Source organism: Sminthopsis crassicaudata, chromosome 2, assembly GCF_048593235.1.
Source record: "Sminthopsis crassicaudata isolate SCR6 chromosome 2, ASM4859323v1, whole genome shotgun sequence".
Lineage (NCBI taxonomy): Eukaryota > Metazoa > Chordata > Mammalia > Dasyuromorphia > Dasyuridae > Sminthopsis > Sminthopsis crassicaudata.
In genome coordinates, this window is record NC_133618.1 from 261397619 (window position 1) to 261418549 (window position 20931).

The 20931-nt window shown below is 31.2% G+C and overlaps 1 protein-coding gene across 1 annotated transcript; it reads right to left on the reverse strand.

Moving 5' to 3' along the window:
* Positions 1-3075: 3075 nt before the first annotated feature.
* On the reverse strand, positions 3076-4038 carry LOC141553439 (olfactory receptor 4F6-like). The gene has a single exon (XM_074285101.1). The coding sequence runs from the start codon at positions 4027-4029 to the stop codon at positions 3076-3078; it is 954 nt and encodes a 317-aa protein (XP_074141202.1). The 5' UTR covers positions 4030-4038.
* Positions 4039-20931: the final 16893 nt, after the last annotated feature.

Consider the following 20931-nt stretch of genomic DNA (forward strand, 5'->3'; position numbering starts at 1 on the left):
CAGAAGTAAATTATTTTTTCATCAACAAATGATAAATGCAGTGAAATTATATATTCTCTACATCTTCATATAGTATCATGGAAGCAATAAACAAGACCTTGCACAGATTTGGAGATAGTAAAGGATAAAAGGGCTTAACATACCATGAGGACTCAAAGAATTGAACATGATTAAATAACAGAACAACAAACTAAACAAACAGCATGCCTTTAGTCAGTTTTGTGTTAAAAAAAAAAAAAAAAAAGATTGCTGAAGAATAATGCTTGTGAAAGAATACCCTTTCTTTCTAATTCCTTCATTAAGCATAATCCTCTATAAATGTGTAGATTATTCTAATAAACATTTTAGGCAAATGAAAAAATTGACCTAAGTGTGTTATTAATGTTCTTGGTAACTTTTTAAAAATTATAATTCGATACAAGACTTTTTCTCACACTTGGGTATATTTCTCTATGTCAGATTCCTAAAGAATTCAACTCTTGATTCTCTAAAATTTTTTTCCAGCACTACCACAAAATTTTTTAAATACATTTAGTCTAATCAAACTGCTTCTCCCATCTTTGTTACCATTAATGCCATTCTATTTCCTCAAGAAACAAATTTACCTCATCATAATCCAAATGTGACTCCATCATCTTTGAGAGGAAAGATAATTTATTATTTAAAAAAAAATTCTTAGTGGATTCTTTCCAGCCTTTTTCTATATATAGATCTTCCCATTCCATCCATAAATAAGGACTTTATTTGTTGAGTTTCTTGACAAGATTTCTTTAAATTTATGAGAGGAGGGTTGCGCTTAGATTCTTAGTTTTTTTATGAAAATATATCATTAAAATTTCTGACATTTCTCTCCAGAAGATTTTGCATAATGAGTTTCTATTTTCTTTTGGTCTCATAATAGCAATTAAAATACTGTGATTAAACTTGAATGAAATTGTAATCAATGTCTCTTCCCCTTTCATTTCCCATTTTTTATTTTAAGGAAATTGCAAATCTTTTTTATCGATCCTCAAGCTTCCTCCAAAAGAGAAAGCCCATATTTTTAATACTAACATTTTACCATTTTGCTATATGGCAATAAGCCATGGAACACCATATTGTCTGGAGGGGGAAAAATGGATATCACAGAGAAGGAATAGATAATACCATTATATTTATGAAGAAACTGTAGCATGTCATAAATTAATAACTCAAAGGAAGAATGGGTATAAGGGAAGTCATTGAGGAATCATGATGAGGAGAAACAGGTTCTTCACACTGAAAGAGCAAGGCATGACAAGGTAACACTGAGAAATAATGGCCACTGTATGCCCATGATGTTGAGAGAAAGCAAGAAAGACTCTCAGCAATTTGAGAGGCCATTATGCTTTTTTGTGCTACAAAGGTAGCACAGGATAGGTAGACAGGGGTAGATTGTGATTTGTATAATTAGAGAAAATCCCTGAATCAAGGAGAAGAAATGTCCATTTCAATAAGTAGATAACTGCCTTATAGGAGTATGACTTCAGATAAAGGAAAAATGACCACTCATGAGGGAGCCAGAAAGGACAATGAAGTACCTAGATAGATTTAATAGATATTTGTTGTTGTTCAGTAGTTTCAGTAATGTCCAACTCTTCATGATTCCATTTGGGGCTTTCTTGGCAAAGATACTTGGTGGTGTGCCAATCCCTTCTTCAGCTGATTTTACAGATGATTTGAAGTAAGTAGGACTAAGTGACTTGCCAAGGATCATGTAGTTAGTATATGAGACCAGATGTGAACTCAGGAAGGAGAGCCTTCCTGACTCCTGGTTCAGCACTCTATTCACTACACCACTTTTAACAGATAATACTATTTTATTTATTTATTTATTTAGTTAGTTAGTTAGTTAGTTAGTTAGTTAGTTTTGCTGAGGCAATTGGGGCTAAGTGACTTGCCCAGGGTCACACAGCCAGGAAGTATCTGAGGTCAGTTTTGAACTCAGGTCCTCCTGATTCAGTGCTGCTGCTCTATCCACTATACCAACTAGCTGCCCCTGGATAATACATTTTTAACTGAGTTTTGAATTATAGATAGAATGTGAATAAGCATTGATGGGTGAGGAGGACATTATAGATGTAAGTATTACTGTAGCACAAGCAAAAATCTAGAAGTCTTAAGAAATCATTTGAGGATGGTGAGTACTATAATTTGACTAAAGAGTAAACTATTTGGTGGAGAATCATGTGAAAAGAATCTGAAAAAGTAAATTAGAGACATATGAAACGAATTGAATGTCATTCTAATAATTTGAACTTAATGTATGCTTTCTTTTATAAACTTATTCATTGGAATCATTGGATTTCAATTAAAATATTGTTTTATAGAGATACTTCTTACCAAGCTTTCTAATAGCTGAGAATATTAAGTAAAATCTTGACCAACACTTCATATCATTGTCATTTCCCAAGAGTAATTCTGTACATAATAATGAATATTTCATGAATTAAATCAAATGATATATTGAAACTGTAGCCAAACTCTACACTAATTATCTTAAGCACATTGTAATGTCTTTAGGCAAAGTGTTTGAAGGCTTAGATTCCCATCTTACTTCCCTATTATCTAACTCCTCTGCTTATCTAACTAAATATTTTGTATATACATAATTGTTTACCTATTGTCTTCCTATTAGAATGTGTGATCCTTGAGGACAAGGAGTCTTTTTGTTCTTCTTTTTATTCTCAATGTTTAGCACAGTGACTAGTACATAAGTATTTAATAAATACTTTTTGATTTGTTGACTTTTTTCCTCATTGTATGACCTCTGTGTATTCCTTCCTTTGGAAGGAATTGTCTCTGTTAACCTCATGCCATATTTTAGTGTGGGTATCAGCATAAGTATGCAGTTATTTTTACTCTTAGTCTTATATATATAAAAGTGGGTTATGTCGCTCAATCTATAGTTGTCAAAATAATTCTGAGAATAATTTCTAAGCAATGTGCTCTCTAATGAAAGTTCACAGCTCTCAGGAGGTTAATGATAGGTTTTTTAGAACCTAGAATAGTCAGCATGAGGCTGAAGAATACCATGACTTTCTTGAATAAAATCCATCAAGAAGACTCCTTAGAACCCACAATCTTCCTACTTAGTCTTTTCATTGCCATCTTCATTTCCTTGTTTCTAAATGCAGGATTCAAGGATTCAAGGATTGCAGGATTCAAGACAGGGGTAACAACAAAGTCAAGAATGATCAAAAATTTGTCCAGTGAAAGTGTGGGGAATGGCCATACATAGACAAAGAAGCATGGAGTAAAGTATAAAAATACCACTGTAATGTGAGCTGACAGGGTGGAAAAAGCTTTGGACAAACCAACTGAAGAATGATGCCTGACTGTGACCAGGATAAAGATGTAGGAAATAATCAAAAGGAAGAAGGTACCCATGGAAATAAGCCCACTACTAGCAGTGACTACATTATCCACTACATGGGTATCTACACAGGCAAGTTTTGTGACCTGAGGAAAGTCACAGTAAAAGCTGTCAATCTTGTTAGAGCCACAAAAAGGCATATTTATAAGAAAAATAAACTGAGACACAGCATGGACTACTCCAATCACCCAGGCAGCCACTACAAAGCAAATACATGTTTTGTGGTTCATAATAGTCAGATAATGGAGAGGCTTGCAAATTGCTGTGTATCTGTCAAAGGCCATAGCTATAAGAAGAACCATCTCAGTTCCTCCCATAACATGGATAAAGAATATCTGTGTCATACAACTTGGGAATGAGATGATTCTGTGTGTACTCAGAACATCAGCTATCATTCTGGGTACTGCAGTGGCAGATAGACCCAGATCAAGAAGGGAGAGGTTGGCCAGCAGAAAATACATGGGAGAGTGCAGATGGGGATCAAAAATCACAGTGAACACAATGAATAGATTTCCCAGCACAATTCCCATAAAAAATGAGGAAAAAAAACAAAATAAGAAAATATTCATCTCCCAAGACACAGGAAGTCCCACCAATACAAATTCAGTCACCGTAGAATCATTGGCTTCATCCATTGACTGAATCAGTAGCGTAGATTCTGAAGTGACCTGATGGTAGACAAAGAGGAAGAAATTATAATTATGAGAACTTAAAATTGGACATTCTATTTGTTCCACTATGAAAGGTGACAGTAGGTTAGAGATACAAGAGTGCAAGAAACTAGGATAGTCACAAGATAGGGTAGGAGAAAATGAAGATAATAAAATGTAAAAAAGGAAATGTATGGTTAAAAAAAAACTTGTTTATAACAATAAGAAAAGATTTTTATAACACGATTTTAAAAGTCTTTTCATCATACAATCTTGTGAAGTTTGTGGTACAAATATTATTACCTCATTTTATCAAAAAACCAAGCTCAGAGAAATTATTACTTGACCATGGTCACAAAGTTAGTAATTGCTGAAGCTGGAGGTTTAATACACATTCATTTCTCTTTTCATTTATTAGGAACCACAAAAATACGCTACTCATTAGAATAAATATTCAGAAAGTTTTGGGGTCTATCTCACACCTATGATTGGCTAATGGAACAAAAATGGGAAATAATAAATATTGAAGGGGGTGGGAGAAAGTGGAAATGGAGCCACTAATGCACTATAGAGATGTAAATTGATCCAGCCATTCTGGAGGTCAACTTGGCACTATGCCCAAAAGGCAGACCCTTAGATCCAGCAATTCCACTACTAGTAGCTCTTTTCTGGAGCAAAAAATAAAAATTGAACATTGAAAGGATGCCCATCAATTGGGGAACAAACTGTGATATATGATTATGATGCTATAAGAAATGATGAGCAGAAAATGATGATCTCAGAAAAACCTAGAAAAACTTATGTTAGCTGATGCAAAGTGAAATGTACTGTGAACAAAATAACAGCAATATTGTAAGATGATCAGCTGTGAATGACTTAGCTATTCTTAGAAGTACAATGATTGAAGACAATTCTAAAGGGCTTATGATAAAAAATGTTAACCATAACCAGAGTAAAAACTGATGGTTTCTGAATACAAATTGAAGCATATTTTCTTTTTATTTTGTTTTTCTTTAGGGTTTTTTTTTTAATCTTATGTTTTCTTTTACAACATGATCATTATGGAAAAGTTTTGCATGACTGTACATGTATTGTCCTTGCTTCCTTCTTAGTGGGGGAGGAATCCATAATTCTTGGTTACTTTCTCTGACATTTTATTGTACCCATTTTCTGATCAGCTATGTTCCAGACAAAAATCACCATCACAAGTCAATCTTTGAACCTTTTTATGCACAGTTGCTAGTCCTTTTGATTCCGTTAATGAAGGGACTAGTGGGAGAATTTGGAACTCAACATTTTAAAAAACTGATGTTAAAAATTACATTTAAAAAAATACTACTGCTATATCTAAATCTAGAACTAAAAAAGACGCAAGAGGTTAAAAAAGGGGGACAGGAAAGGGGAAGGACCTATTTGTATCAAAACATTTATAGCATTTCTTTTTGTGATCACTAAGAATTGGAATTCAAAGGAATGACTAGCAATTGAGGAATGGCTAAATAAACTGCTATGTGATTTTCATGGTATATCATTGTGCTATAAGAACTAACAAGCAAAATGACACATGAATTAAAGCAAATTAAAATGAGTAAATCAAGAAGAACACTGTACTTAGTAACAGCAATATTATACAATGAAGATTTGTGAATGACTGCACTATTCTCCATATTACAATGATCCAAGAAAATTCTAAAGGAGTAAGGATAAAGCATAATATCTACTTTCAAAGAGTTTCATGATCTCTAAAGCATACTATATTTTACTTTCTTTCTTCTTTTAAGTCTTCTTGTACAAAATGAATCATATAGAAATGTTTTACATGATTGTACATTAAAACATATTAAATTGCTTATCATATCAGGACAGAGGAAGGGGCGGAAAGGATAAAATTTGGAAATCAAAACTTTAAAAAAAAAACAAAGATTAAAAGTCATTTTAACAGGTAATTGGGGAAAATACAATATTACTTTTTTAAAAAAACATTTGGAATCCAACTTTTTCAGTGCCATCCCCTCCCTCCAACTAGATGTCTTTTCCTAAATATTGAAATTATTGGGGACTCAAATCAGTGTCAGTCTCTAATTTACATTTGCACAGTCTTTGCCATCACAATCTCCATAATACTGATAGATTAGCACAGAGACCCAGAATGCATTTTATTTCAGGACTTGAAATACTTGTGGAAGATGCCAACCTTCACTTAGCCCTAATCCTGACTCTTTCTGAATTGAAAGACTCTCTAGGGATCCACACTGGAGACCAAACACACTTCAACATATGTAAGTTTTCACACCAGAGAACACAAAAGCACTAACTTATACTGAGCTGATAACATAATGGCTATCTGCACCAATAATACACTGGTCCATAACTTGCATACAATCACACTTACACATCAATTTTTTCAGCTTCTGTAATCGTTCAAACTACCAAAGACTCAAACTCTTCTCTCAGTAACTCAAAGTCTGTAACAGTTACTCAAAGTCTGACATCAAAATTATATCTACTTTATCAAATGTCAATCAAAGAAATATCCTGTTGTTTCCTGTTAGGATGAAAGAAAATCACTATTACAAGTCAATCTTTGAACCTTTTTTATGCACAGTCTCTAGCCCTGCTGATTCTAACACTTCTGTACTATTGATGCAGGCATAGCCCCCTTTGATATTCCTTGTTTGATCTCCAACTTCCTTTGGGCTAGTTTGGGTTTTCAGCCCCCATTCTAGTGATCTGAAATTCCTTTTTGGGGAGAGACTGAAGGAGATAACAGAGAATTCCTGTCTTATTTACAACAAGAGAATTCCTGTCTTATTTGCAAATACCTCAGGAACCTCTTGGATAACATCTCTGTGTAAAAGTTGTTTTGATGACTCTATGTAAAAAAGAAAGGTTGAAAAATGGAATCTTTGCACTTGGTGTATACCAGCCTAGTGCCCGCCAACTGGTGTCCCCTTGCAGGCAGTTTGGTCTTCCTGAAGGCCAAATGCTTGTCTATCCCTTTACTATCAATATCCCTTTACTTTGTTTCCATACAACATTGAGTAGCAAATTCATTCGCTACCGAACCCATGTGGTGGTTACTTCGGGAAGGAGAGAGTTAATCAGACCCAGGAGAAAAGGAACTGACCCATCTCGGTTTAGAACCTCAGTTTACTCCTCATCACTAGGAATGTCACAAATTGAGACAGAAGGCAAATATACTTAATTCCCTTACCAATCCCAAAACACTTCTCTGCATTGTCTTTAATTAAGTAATTTAATTAATACTTTTTTGTGATTCTTCTTATCTTTTTCCACTTAGATATCAAACCATGTCATATGTGCTCAGTGACACTGTCGTATTGTCTTCCCAGCACTCATCCGAGTACTTATAACTGTATTTTACCTTACAATTTTAAACTTTCCCATAATACTCCCTTTGGTGCATACCTGTACAATATCATCTGCCTAACACATGAGTAATAAGGATTGGAGTATGGGATGGTAAGTAAATTAAATTTGACTGACATGAGATAGTAGCACATGGGATCTAGTGGAAAGAATAATAAATTGTAAGTCAAGAGACTTAGCTTCTAATTACTTTAGGTAATTTACTTCATTCTGGATTATTTCCTAATCTGTATTCTACTATATCTAATACTGATTATTGATACCAAAAATTCCATCCATAACATTCCATAATTCTTGGTTACTTCCTCTAACATTTTATTATATCCATTTTCTGATCAGCTATGTTCCAGACAATAAATTCTCAATTCAATTTAAGCTAACCCTCATAGTAAAAATGCAAAAGGACTGAGAAAGGAGCATTGTGCCTTTTCTGAAGGGAAAATCATTTTCATTGCTTTTGAAAGGTCAAAATTAGACTGATTAAAGAATCCAGCATGAAGTTTTCCAACAACAATATTTTATCAAAAATAAAATAATTCAATATGATCAACTAAAGTATAAAATTAGTTCAGCATTACTTGTAATGCTTCAGCAAGATTTAAAACTGCTAGAATTGTTTGTATTTTTTAATCTGGTTTTTGCTTTGCTTGCATGAATAAGGAAACTGATTATCAAAAATTTGTAGAAAAGAAATTTCAAGGTAATACTCATCATTTCAAGGGATTATCTTTCTGTGATTTTTTGGTCTCAATCTATTTACTTGTGATCACTGATGGCTCTTTATATTCTTAACTAACATAGCCCAAAATAAATATTCAGAAGAGAGTTCAATTCCAGAACTATTCCTATATATAAGGAAATAAAAACTACATTCAAAGAAACACAACTAAACAACTCATTAAACAATGGAGAAGAGGATGGATCAAGGAAAGGATAAAGTAGAGATGAAAAATGAAGGATGTGAAAGGTTTAGTATGAGAGAGGGTACATAAAAGAACAGAGAAGATAAGAAAGAAGGAAACAGTAAAGCAATACTTAAAGAAAAGAGAAAAGTAAGAAATATGTGTATCTCTATACACATATAAGCATAATGATTACAAGATCATAGAGTGAAAAGTCACACAGAATCCAACTCGCATTTTACAGATAAAGAAATAGAAAGGAATGATTGAACATTTTTAATAATGGCTACAATTCTCTCTGAAACAAGTGCCATAAGTTATCTGCCTCGATCAAAAGCATTTTGTCATATCTATTACTAGTTATACTTAATTCTTGCTTGCTGTTATGACATTGGTTTCTTTATTCCTTTTTGAAATTATTTTATTAGCAAATTGTAAAATGGTAATGTGTTTGTTGGATTAAAGAGGGAAAATTAGTATGAATATTGTTAATGGATTCATGACTTTCTGAACTAATTGGATATAATGGGATTATGGTTGGTGGATAGACTAAATGTAAATACAAGATACAAATATGTCAGAAAATTTAATGGTAAATCTCAAGCTGAAAATTCTTGTGATATATTAATGACTCCTAGACCAACTTTCTAGCCACTATACTGTAGTGACTGTGTAAACTAATCTTAGGAAAAACAATGAAAAGGGGAAGGAAGGTCCCACTTAAAACCACTTAGGCCACATAATGGGCTAGCCCTTCATAAAACTTCAAGGATAGATAAGTGAAAAAGAAGGCCCACCCTTAAAATAAGTTTATTATTACAGAAGAAATCTTGAGAATTTTAGGAAAAGTAGAAAAAAAAAAAAACAGAAAAATGAACCTTCAGCTCTATTTTGAGAAAAAGAAGACATATTTGTCTTCTCTACTTACTCAGAAAACATTTCCAACTTTGTGAACCTTCCTGGAGTTCTCTAGATACAAAAATCTATAATCAAGTTGTTCATCTTTCCCTCTTGGAAATTTTGGCTCTACCACCCAGGTCTAGGACAGCGATCTCCTAAAATCTAATATATAAAAACCAGAATCATTCAAAAAAATAAAAAAGAAAGAAAAAGAAAAAGGACTTCAGTGATAATTTAATCCAAACTTCTTATTTCACAGGTTATAAAATTAGGAATTAAGGAGACTACATAATTTGTCCAAGGTAACATAGCTGGTTAGTTGTAAACACCTGGCTTGATTTCCAGGTTTTTTTCACTGCATCAATTTGACCTCTCTGCTACATCAAAAAACTGAAGGATGGGAATCTAATTTTAAAACTGCCCTAAAGAGGCAAAAAAAAAAAAAAAAAAAAAAAAAACCTAAGAGGTTCAAGAGTTGTTCCAATATTGTTAGTGTTGACCTAATCATGGTGTCATGAAACCTAAACCCTACAGTATAGGAAAAGTGAGATCAAATTGAAGTTACTGACCAGAAGGAACTGTTTCGTCATTCCCTCTTCTTTAATTCATCTTTATTATCTTGTCTCTCCTCTTCCAAAAACCCAACCTTGGAAAAAGAATCCTTTCTACAATGTTGGCCAACATTTATTTTATTAATGATCCCATCACCATCCCTTGTCATAAGATAAATTTATGACTAACTCTCAAGATTACCAAATAAAGTTTTTATTAACAATTGACACCAAATGTACGTATGACCAAGGTGTAGATTTGGTTTTTTGGTCCCAAAATTTTTAAAATAAGATCATGAGAAAAAAGGAAAAAAAAATATTAGACATTCTTAAAATATCAATTCACCAAAAAGAGAAATTGCAAATATCAAACCCTTATGGATTATATGATTTTCAATATCTTATTGCTGCTCAATGATTGTGTGTATGTGTGTGTGTGTGTGTGTGTGTGATGTTGAAGAATGGGAAATTAGAACATATAAAAGGAGATGGGGGAAAAGAAAAAGAGAGAAAAGAAGAATTCTAGAAGAAAGAGAAAGATAATTGGAAAAAAAACTAATATTTTTAAAGTATTCATTTTACCTACCTGTTTTGTCACAGAACATTACATTATATTTAAGAAGGAGAAAAACTCAGAGGCATTAATCTTTTTCCTTATAGCTTAGTAACATCTTTTAAAAAGAGTTATATTAAGTTTGGCCCTAAAAGGAAGCAACATAATTAGTTTCTCTGTTAGTGACCCAATGATGCTGCTCAGATCTTTAATACCTAGCTCATAATTATTTCCCTTGATAATCCTTTTTTGGAATCACACTAGTTTTCTCAAGAGGAAAACCATTGGAAAGGTTGCCTGGTAATAAAATAGAAGAAGAGAGAGTGTAAATAAATGTTTTGAGTACTATTAGAAATACTATCCAAATTGGTATGAAATAAGCTTAACATAGCTGTTCTGGAAGAATGGGCCCCTTTGGAATGATTGGAATGAAAAAGGAAGTCAATCTTCACAGAGTAAATGGATTAAAACCTCCCATTGGGAAAACAAGGAAATGGCAGTGAGAGACAAATTAGCTATAGCTGTTACATAGATGAGAAACTTTTGGCAAATGGAAATATTGTAATAACAAATGCACTGTCCCTTTGAAGGAATGTGTGATAAGCATCATAAAAATGTTTGAGAAACAGATCTATAAGAAATATAGTTTGCATTTTAATGATCAGAGCAGGGAGTATAAATGCCCAAGGATTTTGATATTATACTTTGAGCATATGTTCATAAGCCTAACAGTTGTCTCTTTTCTCTTTCCTTATCCTTTCCTACTTCAAATCTCATAAATTCTGAAATAAATTGAATATAAGTAATCAAAATATATAAAAAAGTTAAAATAAGGAGTTATTAAAATTGAATAGGCATCTGATATTTTTAAATGGTAATTGCTTTTGATTTCAGATAGGGCAAAAATAAAAATTTATGTCATCAAAATAAATATGGAAATAAATATCCTTAAAAACACAAAAGACATTAAACAATATAATTACTAAATATATATATGTATATATATATATATATATATATATATATATATATATATATATATATATATATATATATATATATGTACCAAACTGCATAATGTTTAAGTTCTGACAAGAAAAACTAAGTAAAAAAAAAATTAAGTAGCATGATTCTAGGAGACATTAATGTTACTCTTTCTGAATTTTGGAAATTGAAGAGAAGTTAAATTGTTGAAAAAGTTTATATTTTTTCAGAAATGTGATAACATTTGAATTGGAAAATTAAGAATATCTATATATCTCTGCATTTTACAGAACATTAACAAATCTTATCATGTGCTAGTAAACCAAAAACAGAGAAATTTGAAATAAAACTTATATAAAAAAAAGTTCTTTATCAAGAACAAATTAAATCTAGGTGATATGTAAAGAAATTCTAAATAACTATTAAGCCAAAGAATATAATATAAAAACAATTGATAATGATTTTTAAAAGAAGAAGAAAGACTTCAATGGGACAATACATCAAATATTGGGGGAAAAGTTTATCTCTAACATAATATTTGAGGAAAAAAGCCCAAGTATTGAAACACATGTTAACGATATATTTTAAAGAACATGAGAGAAATTAAGGAACTGAAAATACTCCAAGATGATGGCCCAATTTTTTTTGTTGTTTTTCGATTATGTGGACAATAACAACTGTTTATTATCCCATGGACCAAACACACCAAGCTCTTCTATACTCCACAATCTCTCAAAATCTGTCCAAGCTCATGTACATTGGTTCCATAATAGTATCCCATGGAGAGCCACAGATAGTGGGGGAACTCTGGGTAAGGTATAAGACTCTTCAGCCCAGAGGGACAATGTCTGACAATGCTGATTTAGTTCCCCATCTTCCCTAAGAGCTTTCAGCCTACCTGAGAAGTCCGGGGCAGTGACAACCTGCATTGTAGTTGAAACAGAATGATAACAAGTGGCAAAGAGTCATTTACATACAACAGCAAGTTGTGTGGTCCCACATGCACAGTATATAGTTAGTGAATGTGCTGTGTTGCTTTGGTTATATAAGGTTATTTTAATACATAAGATTGAGAGAATTTGGAATAAATGGACTTCATGTTTGACCATCCACATGAGTCCCATCTCATCACCCCTCTTCTAAGACCAAGCATTCAGGTTGGTACCAAGGTCCTCCAGAAAGCTAGTCTGGATACGTGGTATCCATCTATCTCATCCACTGCCATATCCTTTTCTTTCTTTCTTTTTGTAATAGTTTTTATTTACCAGATATATGCATGGGTAATTTTACAACATTGACAATTGCCAAACTTTTTGTTCCAACTTTTCCCCTCCTTCCTCCACCCACTCCCCCAGATGGCAGGTTGACCAATACATGTTAAATATGTTAAAGTACACATTAAATACAATCATATCCTTTTCTTTTTGCCTAAAATCTTTCCCAACATCAAGGTTCTTTCAAATAAGTCCTATCTTCTCATTATGTGACCAAACAATTTAAGCTTCAGTTTCAGTATTTTTTCAATTTTAACATAAAATTAAAAGTCAATAAAATAGGGTGGAAAGTGAGGGGAATTAAATAAATCAAACCAAAAAGAAACAAAAAAGAAAATAAGGAGGAGAATGGAAATTTAGAAAAGGTTTATATGATAGGACTGTGAAGAAAACTGAATGCAAATGAAAAGGAATATACTTTTTTTCTCAGTGTTATATGACACCCACACAAAAACCTGACCATGTATTGAGCATAAAATCCTAATGATCAAATGAAAAATAGATTAAGTATTAAATGCATCCTTTTCAGATCATGATGCAATAAAAATAATAATAATTTAAAGGGCCATGAAAAGAGACTAAAAATAATTATAAATTAAATAATTCCATCCTAAACAAAGATTGGGGCAAATAACAAATCATAGAACCTATCATAAACAGTTCTTAAGGAAATTTTTATATCTCTAGATGATTATATTGAATAAAATAGAGAAAAGAGATCATCGAATTGGGTGTGTAATTTAAAAAAGCTAAAAAAGAACAAATAAAAAGTTCCAATTAAATGCCAAATTAGAAGTTCTGAAAAATCAAAGGAGAGATTAATAAAATAAAAAGTAACAAAACCATTGAGCTAATAAATAAAACTAAGAACTTGTTTTGTGAAAAAAAAATAAAATAAGTAAACCTTTATTTAATTTGTTTTTTAAAAAAAGAAAAAAGACAAATTATCAGTATCAAAAATAAAAAGTATGAATTTACCACCACTGAAGAGAAAATTAAAGCAATAAATATGAGCTATTTTGCTCAATTGCATGCCAATAAATCTGATAATCTGAGTCAACTGGATGAATATTTATAAATAAATTGTCCAATTTAAAAACAAATTGAACAAGCCATCAATGAACTCCAAAAGAAAAATCTCTGGGAGCAGATTGATTTACATTGTGAATTCTTTCAAGCATTTAAAAAACAGTTAATTCAACATTATATGAACTATTTGGAAAAATAAGAAAGGTGGAGAGTTGCTAAATTTCTTTTACTACACAAATCTGTGTTGGTACCTAAACTAGGAAGAGTCAAAACAGAGAAAGAAATTTAAAGACTAATTTCCCTAATGAATATTGATGCAAAATTTTAAATAAAATATTGGCACAGACAGTACAGAAATTTATCACAAGAATAATACATATTGATCAGAGGGGATTTATACAAGAAATCTAGGGTTCATTCAATATTAGGAAAACTGTCAGTAGTAATAAAAAACTAACAGAAATTATATGATTATCTCAATAGATGCAGAAAAAGATTTTGATAAAATACAGCACTTATTCCTATTACAAAACAGTAGAGAGTATAGGAATAAATGAAGGTTTCCTTAAAATGATAAGCAGTATTTATCTAAAACCATCTGTAAGCATTTATAGATATAGATATAGGTGTGTGTGGGTGTGTGTGTGGGTGTGTGTGTGTGTGTGTGTGTGTGTGTGTGTGTGGAGAAATAAGCTAGAAAACTTCCTAATAAGATCTGGGGTAAAACAAGGATGCCCATTATCATCACAATTACTTAATATTGTCCTAGAAAGGTTAACTTCAGCAATAAGAGAAGAAAAAGAAATTGAAAGAATTAAAATAGACAATGAAGAAACACCCTTTGCAGATGATATGATATTATACTTAGAAAATCCTAGAAAATCAACTAAAAAACTACTTGAAAAAAATTAAAAGTTTTATAAAGTTACAGGATATAAAAATTCCACATAAATCATTAGTATCTCTATATATTACCAACAAGATCCAGAAGGAAGAAATAGAAAGAGAAATTCATTTTTAAAATAACTATAGATAATATAAAATATTTGGAAGTCTAGCTGCCAAGATAAACCCAGGAACTATATGAACACAATTACAAATACTTTCCACACAAATGGAATAAGATCTAAACAACTGGAAAATTTCAATTTCTCATGAGTAAGTTGAGCTAATAAAATAAAAATGACAACTCTATGTAAATTAATTTACTTATTCAGTGCAATCTCAAAGTGACAAAAATTATTTTATAGAGCTAGAAAAAAATAATAATAAAATTCATCTGAAAGAACAAAAAGTCAGGAATATCAAAGGTCTACAGAGCCATTGTGCTGATTTCGTTGTTATATGGCTGTGAAATCTGGACAGTGTACCAGTGCCATGACAGAAAACTGAATAGCTTTCATTTGAATTGTCTAAGGAAAATCTGAATATCACCTGGCAGAATAAGATACAAAACACTGAGGTACTTTTTCAAACTAAACTGTCAAGCATTCACACTCTACTTCAGAGAATGCAACTCTGTCAGACTGACCACATTGTTCTAATGTCAAGTGTATATGTTTGCCAAAAACATTATTTTATGAAGAACTCACACACGGCAAGTGTTCACAAAATAGTCAGAAAAGGTGACACAAAGACACTCTCAAGGTCTCTCTTAAAAACTTTAGAATTGACGATATGACTGGGAAACACTGGCACAAGACTACCTAGCATAGCATGCTCTCATCAGAGAAAGTTCTATGCTCTACAAGCAAAGCAGACTTTAACTCAGGATGGGAGGGAAGAGAAACTTGAGATGGGAAAAGATAGACAATCCATTCCAAAAGTTCATAGGAACCATTTGTGTCTGATCTGCAGCAGAATATTCTGAACTTGTACTGGTCTAATAAGCTAACTTGATTCCAACAAAGTAATGTCATTTTGGTCCTCTTCAAGAATGAATGACAACCAGCCAACCATTGTGTATACACATATACATTCCCAAAACCTATGCACTGTGGCTCAGCTTATTTCAGAAATGTAAGGATGATTAAACATTTGTAAGAATATTGGCTTAAATAGAAACAACAAAAGCTTCAAAATATAGCAGTCTTATTAAAAAGCCTAAGAACCATCTTGAAGGGATTATTCTTTGATATCACCAAAAGTATATTTCAAATGAAAATATATTATCTTTGTAGATTTGCTTTTGTAAGCAAAATACTAGAGATGTTACCACTAGTACAGGAATAAAATAAATATGCTACCTTGTTTCACTACTTGACATATTTCTAGAAATGTCAATACAATCTATAGTATTTTGAGAATGTAAAAAATTAACAGTATATAAGCATATTTAAGTATATATGTATACATAAAGAGATGTCAGTAAATAACAGACAAATATATTTCTCTGTTGGCTTCATGATGATTTACTTAGAAAATTCAGAAAATAAGTGAAAATTTGAGAAAATTAATGCCATCATTAAATTATCAAGATATAAAATAAATCAGCATTTCTATACAATGCTAATAATACAGAGGAAATGACAGAAAGAGAAATCTATTCAATCTATTCAACATAACTACCAAATGTTTAAATTAATTTAGAATTACTCTACTGGGTCACACATAGGACTTCTTTAAGTTAAACTATAATATTAAAATATTCATATTATGATACAACTCTAATAATCTACCATAAATATAATTCTGCAAAAATCAAGAGAGAAAAATAATTGGAGACATATTTAATATTTCATGGTGAGGCCACACCAAAATAATTTAAATATAATTTAAAAATTATATTATGTATTATTTAAGTCATTTTTTCTGTAAGGTTTTAGAATAAATTTATATTTTAAACCATTGATGCTTTTAGCTTCCATGTCTCTCCTCTTACCAAATAAATATTAAGGTCTTATCATAACAGCTGGGCTCTTTGTATTTATCAAATACTAAGTTACTGTGCTCATTTACTTTCATATATTGTGTCCCTAACCCATTCTAATGATCAATCCATCTATTTCTTACCTAGTACTATTTTTATAATGGTGGCTTTGTGGTGTAGTTTGAATATTTAGAATACTACTAGACCTCTTTTCTCCCCACTTTTTTTTTAATCATTAAATTCATTTCATAGTCTTGATCTTTTATTCCTCCACAGGATATTTTTAAGTCTAAAAAGTAATCCTTTGGTAGTTTGTTATTATCATTTTATCATATCTCCTTGACTCATGCATGAACAAATATTTGTATAAAGAGTGTTTGTGAATGTATTCATATATTTCCACTATAATTCCATATAATCTTGACAAGCAGATTCCCAAGTAATATATGTCATCTTATTATTTTTTATGGAATTTCTCTTTCTGTTCCTGCTAGACTTTTCTTTAATAATGTAGAAAAATGAATAAGATTTGTATAAATTTATTTTAAATCTTTTAACCTTGCTGAAATTGTTCATTATTTCAATTAGTTTTAATAAATTACTAATATTCAAATAAACCGACACATAGTAACAGCTGCATATTTATTCTTTCAATTCATTTTTTATATCTTATTGCCATAATCTTCATTTTAAGAATTATATGGAACATTAATAGTGATTTTGGACATCCTTACTTTGTTCCTGGTCTTACTGGAAGGGTTTCTTTTTAGCCCTCTTACAGAGATGACAGGCTCTTGCTTTTAGATAGATACAACTTATAATTTTATGGAAAGCTCCAGTTATTTGTACTCTTCCTTTTTTGGGAGATTAGGCAAGTGATGTGTCCAGAATCACACAGTTAATAAATGTCAAGTCTGAGGTTAGATTTGAACCCTAGTCATCCTAACACCAGGCCAATGTCTGTTATTCTAGTTCTTGTTTTGCTGTTTTTACTAGAAAGGGAAATTGTATTTGGCATTATTTTTGCATCTGTTGAAATAATCTTGTAATTTTTGTTTTTTATTATCATTATTGTCAAACAAGTTTATAGTTCTTCTAACATTGAACCAACCTTGAATTCCTGGTGAAATCCATAGAATGTGTTTTTTCTGACATATTTCTATAATTTCTTTGTTGATATTTGATTTATTTTTTGCATAAATATTCATTAGGGATATTGATTTATAGTTTTCTTTCTCTGTCTCAGTTTTATCTGGTTTGTGTATTGGACTGCATTGTTTCATAGAAGGAATTTGGCAGAACTCTCTTCCTTTTTAAAAACAATTTGTAGGGGATTGGAATGAAGTGTTCTTTAAATGTCTGTTAGAATTTGTCTATAAATTCATCTGGTTATGGTGTTTTTTTTCTTTAGATAATTTGTAACTTGTTCAATTTCTTTTCTTTAAGATAGAGTCATTAAAGAATTCTATTTTCTGTTCTGTTAATATGGGCTATTTGTATTTGTACAAATATTCATCTACCCACTTCATTTATATTATGTTTTACTGGGGGAAAGTTTGGCAAAATAGGACTTAATAATTGCCTTTATTTCTTCACTGGTTATTTTTTTTTATTTTTTTAAAAATTTCTCATACTGGTATTTTTAAAAAATCAAATTATCTAATGAGTTTTTCCCCCAAAGTTTTCAGAAAATAGTTCTTAGTTTCATTTGTTAGTTCAATGTGAGATTTTATTTTATTTTATTTATTATTCATTTATTATTATTATTATTATTATTATTATTATTATTATTATTATTTGCTTCTTGCTGAGGGTCAAATGAGTTGCCAGGGTCACACAACTAGGAAGTGTTAAGTATCAGATCGGATTTGAACTCAGATCCTCCTGACTTCAAGGCTGGTGCTCTATGCACTGCACCATCTTGCTGTCCCAATATGAGATTTTTTTTTTAATTTTTTGCTTTCAATTTTATTATTCACTTCTTTAACTTTTAGGATTTCTATTTTGCTGTGAGATTTTTTTTATTTTTTGCTTTCAATTTTATTACTCACTTCTTTAATTTTTAGGATTTCTATTTTGCTGTTTAATTGAAAGTTTTTAATTTGTTGGTTTTCTAAAAATTTTTTTTAATTTTATGGCCAATTCATTGATCTTATTGATCTTTCCTTTTTTTAACTAACATGTTTAAAGATATAAATTTTCTCCTAAGTTACTGTGATTATATCCTACAAATTTTAGTATGTTGTCACATTTGTGAAAAAAAATTATAAACTCCTATTGCTAGTATATACATTTTACAATGTAAATGTTATGACATTGATTTTTATAATTGCATTAGTATCTGCCTGAACTGGCTTTGCTCAGAAATGCAATTTTTTCACTGAGATTGTTTTAAAAGGGAGGTTGAAAAGAAAAATTGATATTCATAGTGAGCCATAGGACATATCTCCAAATCACTTATTCTGGTGCCATCCCCCAAAAGACATATTGTCAGTTTCTTGCTTGTTCTTATGCTATTAGGGGAGGTTTTATCTCTCCCAAGTGGGGGCAGCAAACCTGGTGGTATTGATTTCTTGGCCAAGATGACAAGATGCAGATGAGTCCCATAAAACAATTAATATTCCTTAACTGACAGAGGAGAACATGATTAGCCACAGTTTAATGCCAATCCACTGTTCATAGTATAGCGGATAGCCTATTATAATATTTCAACATTACCCATATCCCACTCCATTTCTATATATTAAAAATAAGAGTTCTTCCCTTCTCAATGAGGATTATGGGGGTGATAAATCTGACCCATTTTGTAAGCAATTATACACATAACTATTAATACAATAATTTTTCTTGTAGTATGTGTCTCAGTTTATCTTTCTTTCATTTCTCCCCACTATTGTTTTCATTATCTATAATAGAATTATTATCTCTGTGACTTGTTCTTTATCTATCCATTCTTTGTTTCTTTTAGTAACTTTTATTTAGTTTTCTTAATCCTTATTTCAAAGGATATCTATTGAATATAATTTTTATTGAATTATGGTACAGCAAAGATATATTTAATACTTTACCTGCAATTGTGAGATCTTATGTCCTAATAATACATGGTTACTTTTTGTAAAGTAGTTTATATGCATAGCTAAGAAATAGGCATCTAACTTTTCTAAAATTGGTTTCAGGTTTCATTTACTATATGATATGTGTGTGTGTGTGTGTGTGTGTGTGTCTGTGTGTGTAAGTGTGAGTGTGAAAATTCATGGTCTCTAGTAACTTTTAGCAAAATATTGTTGTTTTAGTTATTTCTTTTAATCAGGTCTATTTTTGATATTGCTTTTTTGACATCATGATTATTCTTGCATTTTTAAAAATTATAAATAATATTCCAGTCCCCTCTTTCTACTCTGTATATTGTTTCAATTTTTTCTTGTAAATAACATATTGTTGGATTCTGGTTTTAAAACATTCTTCTATCTTTTTCCATTTTTTGTGAATGTATCCATTTCATTCACATTTACAGTTATGATCATTATTATGTATTTCACTCCTATGTATTCTCTTATATTTTTTCTTCTCTTTTACCCTCCCTACTCTTTAAAGAATTTATTTTACATATAATTAAATCTTTTCTTAATCTTTTGTCTTCCCTTTTCCATTAAGCCTTTCTCTTCCTATTTCCCTACAGGATAAGATCTATCCCCAAATGTGTATATGTACATATTCTTCCATTGTTTTACCAATTCATAAAAGAGTGAAGTTCAAGTATCACCTATTCCCACTCCTCACAACCACCTTCTTCTTGGGTAGATATTGACCCTATTTATGTGAAATCATGCTGCTTATTATTCCCTCTTAATATACTCCTCTTAACTACTGTTTCCACTCTTCTGTTGAGATCATTGAAACATAACAGAATCCCTCCCAAGTTCTCTATTACCTCCTGATGAGGTCTAAAAAAGATACAGGTATTATTTCCCCATTACAGAATGAAAATAGTTTAACTTGTTCAGACACTTATGTTTGCTTATTCATATTTACTTTTTTTTGCTTCTAGATGTCAAATTTTCTACTTACTTCTGGCCCTTTATTCATGAACTCTTGCTCTAATCCTTTATTTCAACTCTCTGTGGGTGTGTATGTATGTATTTCTTTCTATTTCAAATGTCTCATAAACATATTGTTTAATTCTGATCTCTTATCCATTCTGCTATCTGCTTCCATTTTTTGAATGAATTAATCCCATTCACATTTACATTTATGATTACTAGCTACATAATTTTCCATATCTTTTATCCTTTTTCCATCTTACTTCCCTAGTGGGTAAGAAAGATTTCTATATCCAACTAAGTGTATGTGTATATGTGTAGACACATACACATATAAGTATGTATCTTTAGGAATGCTTGAAAGTTTCCTTAAATTTCCATTTCTCTCATGAAGA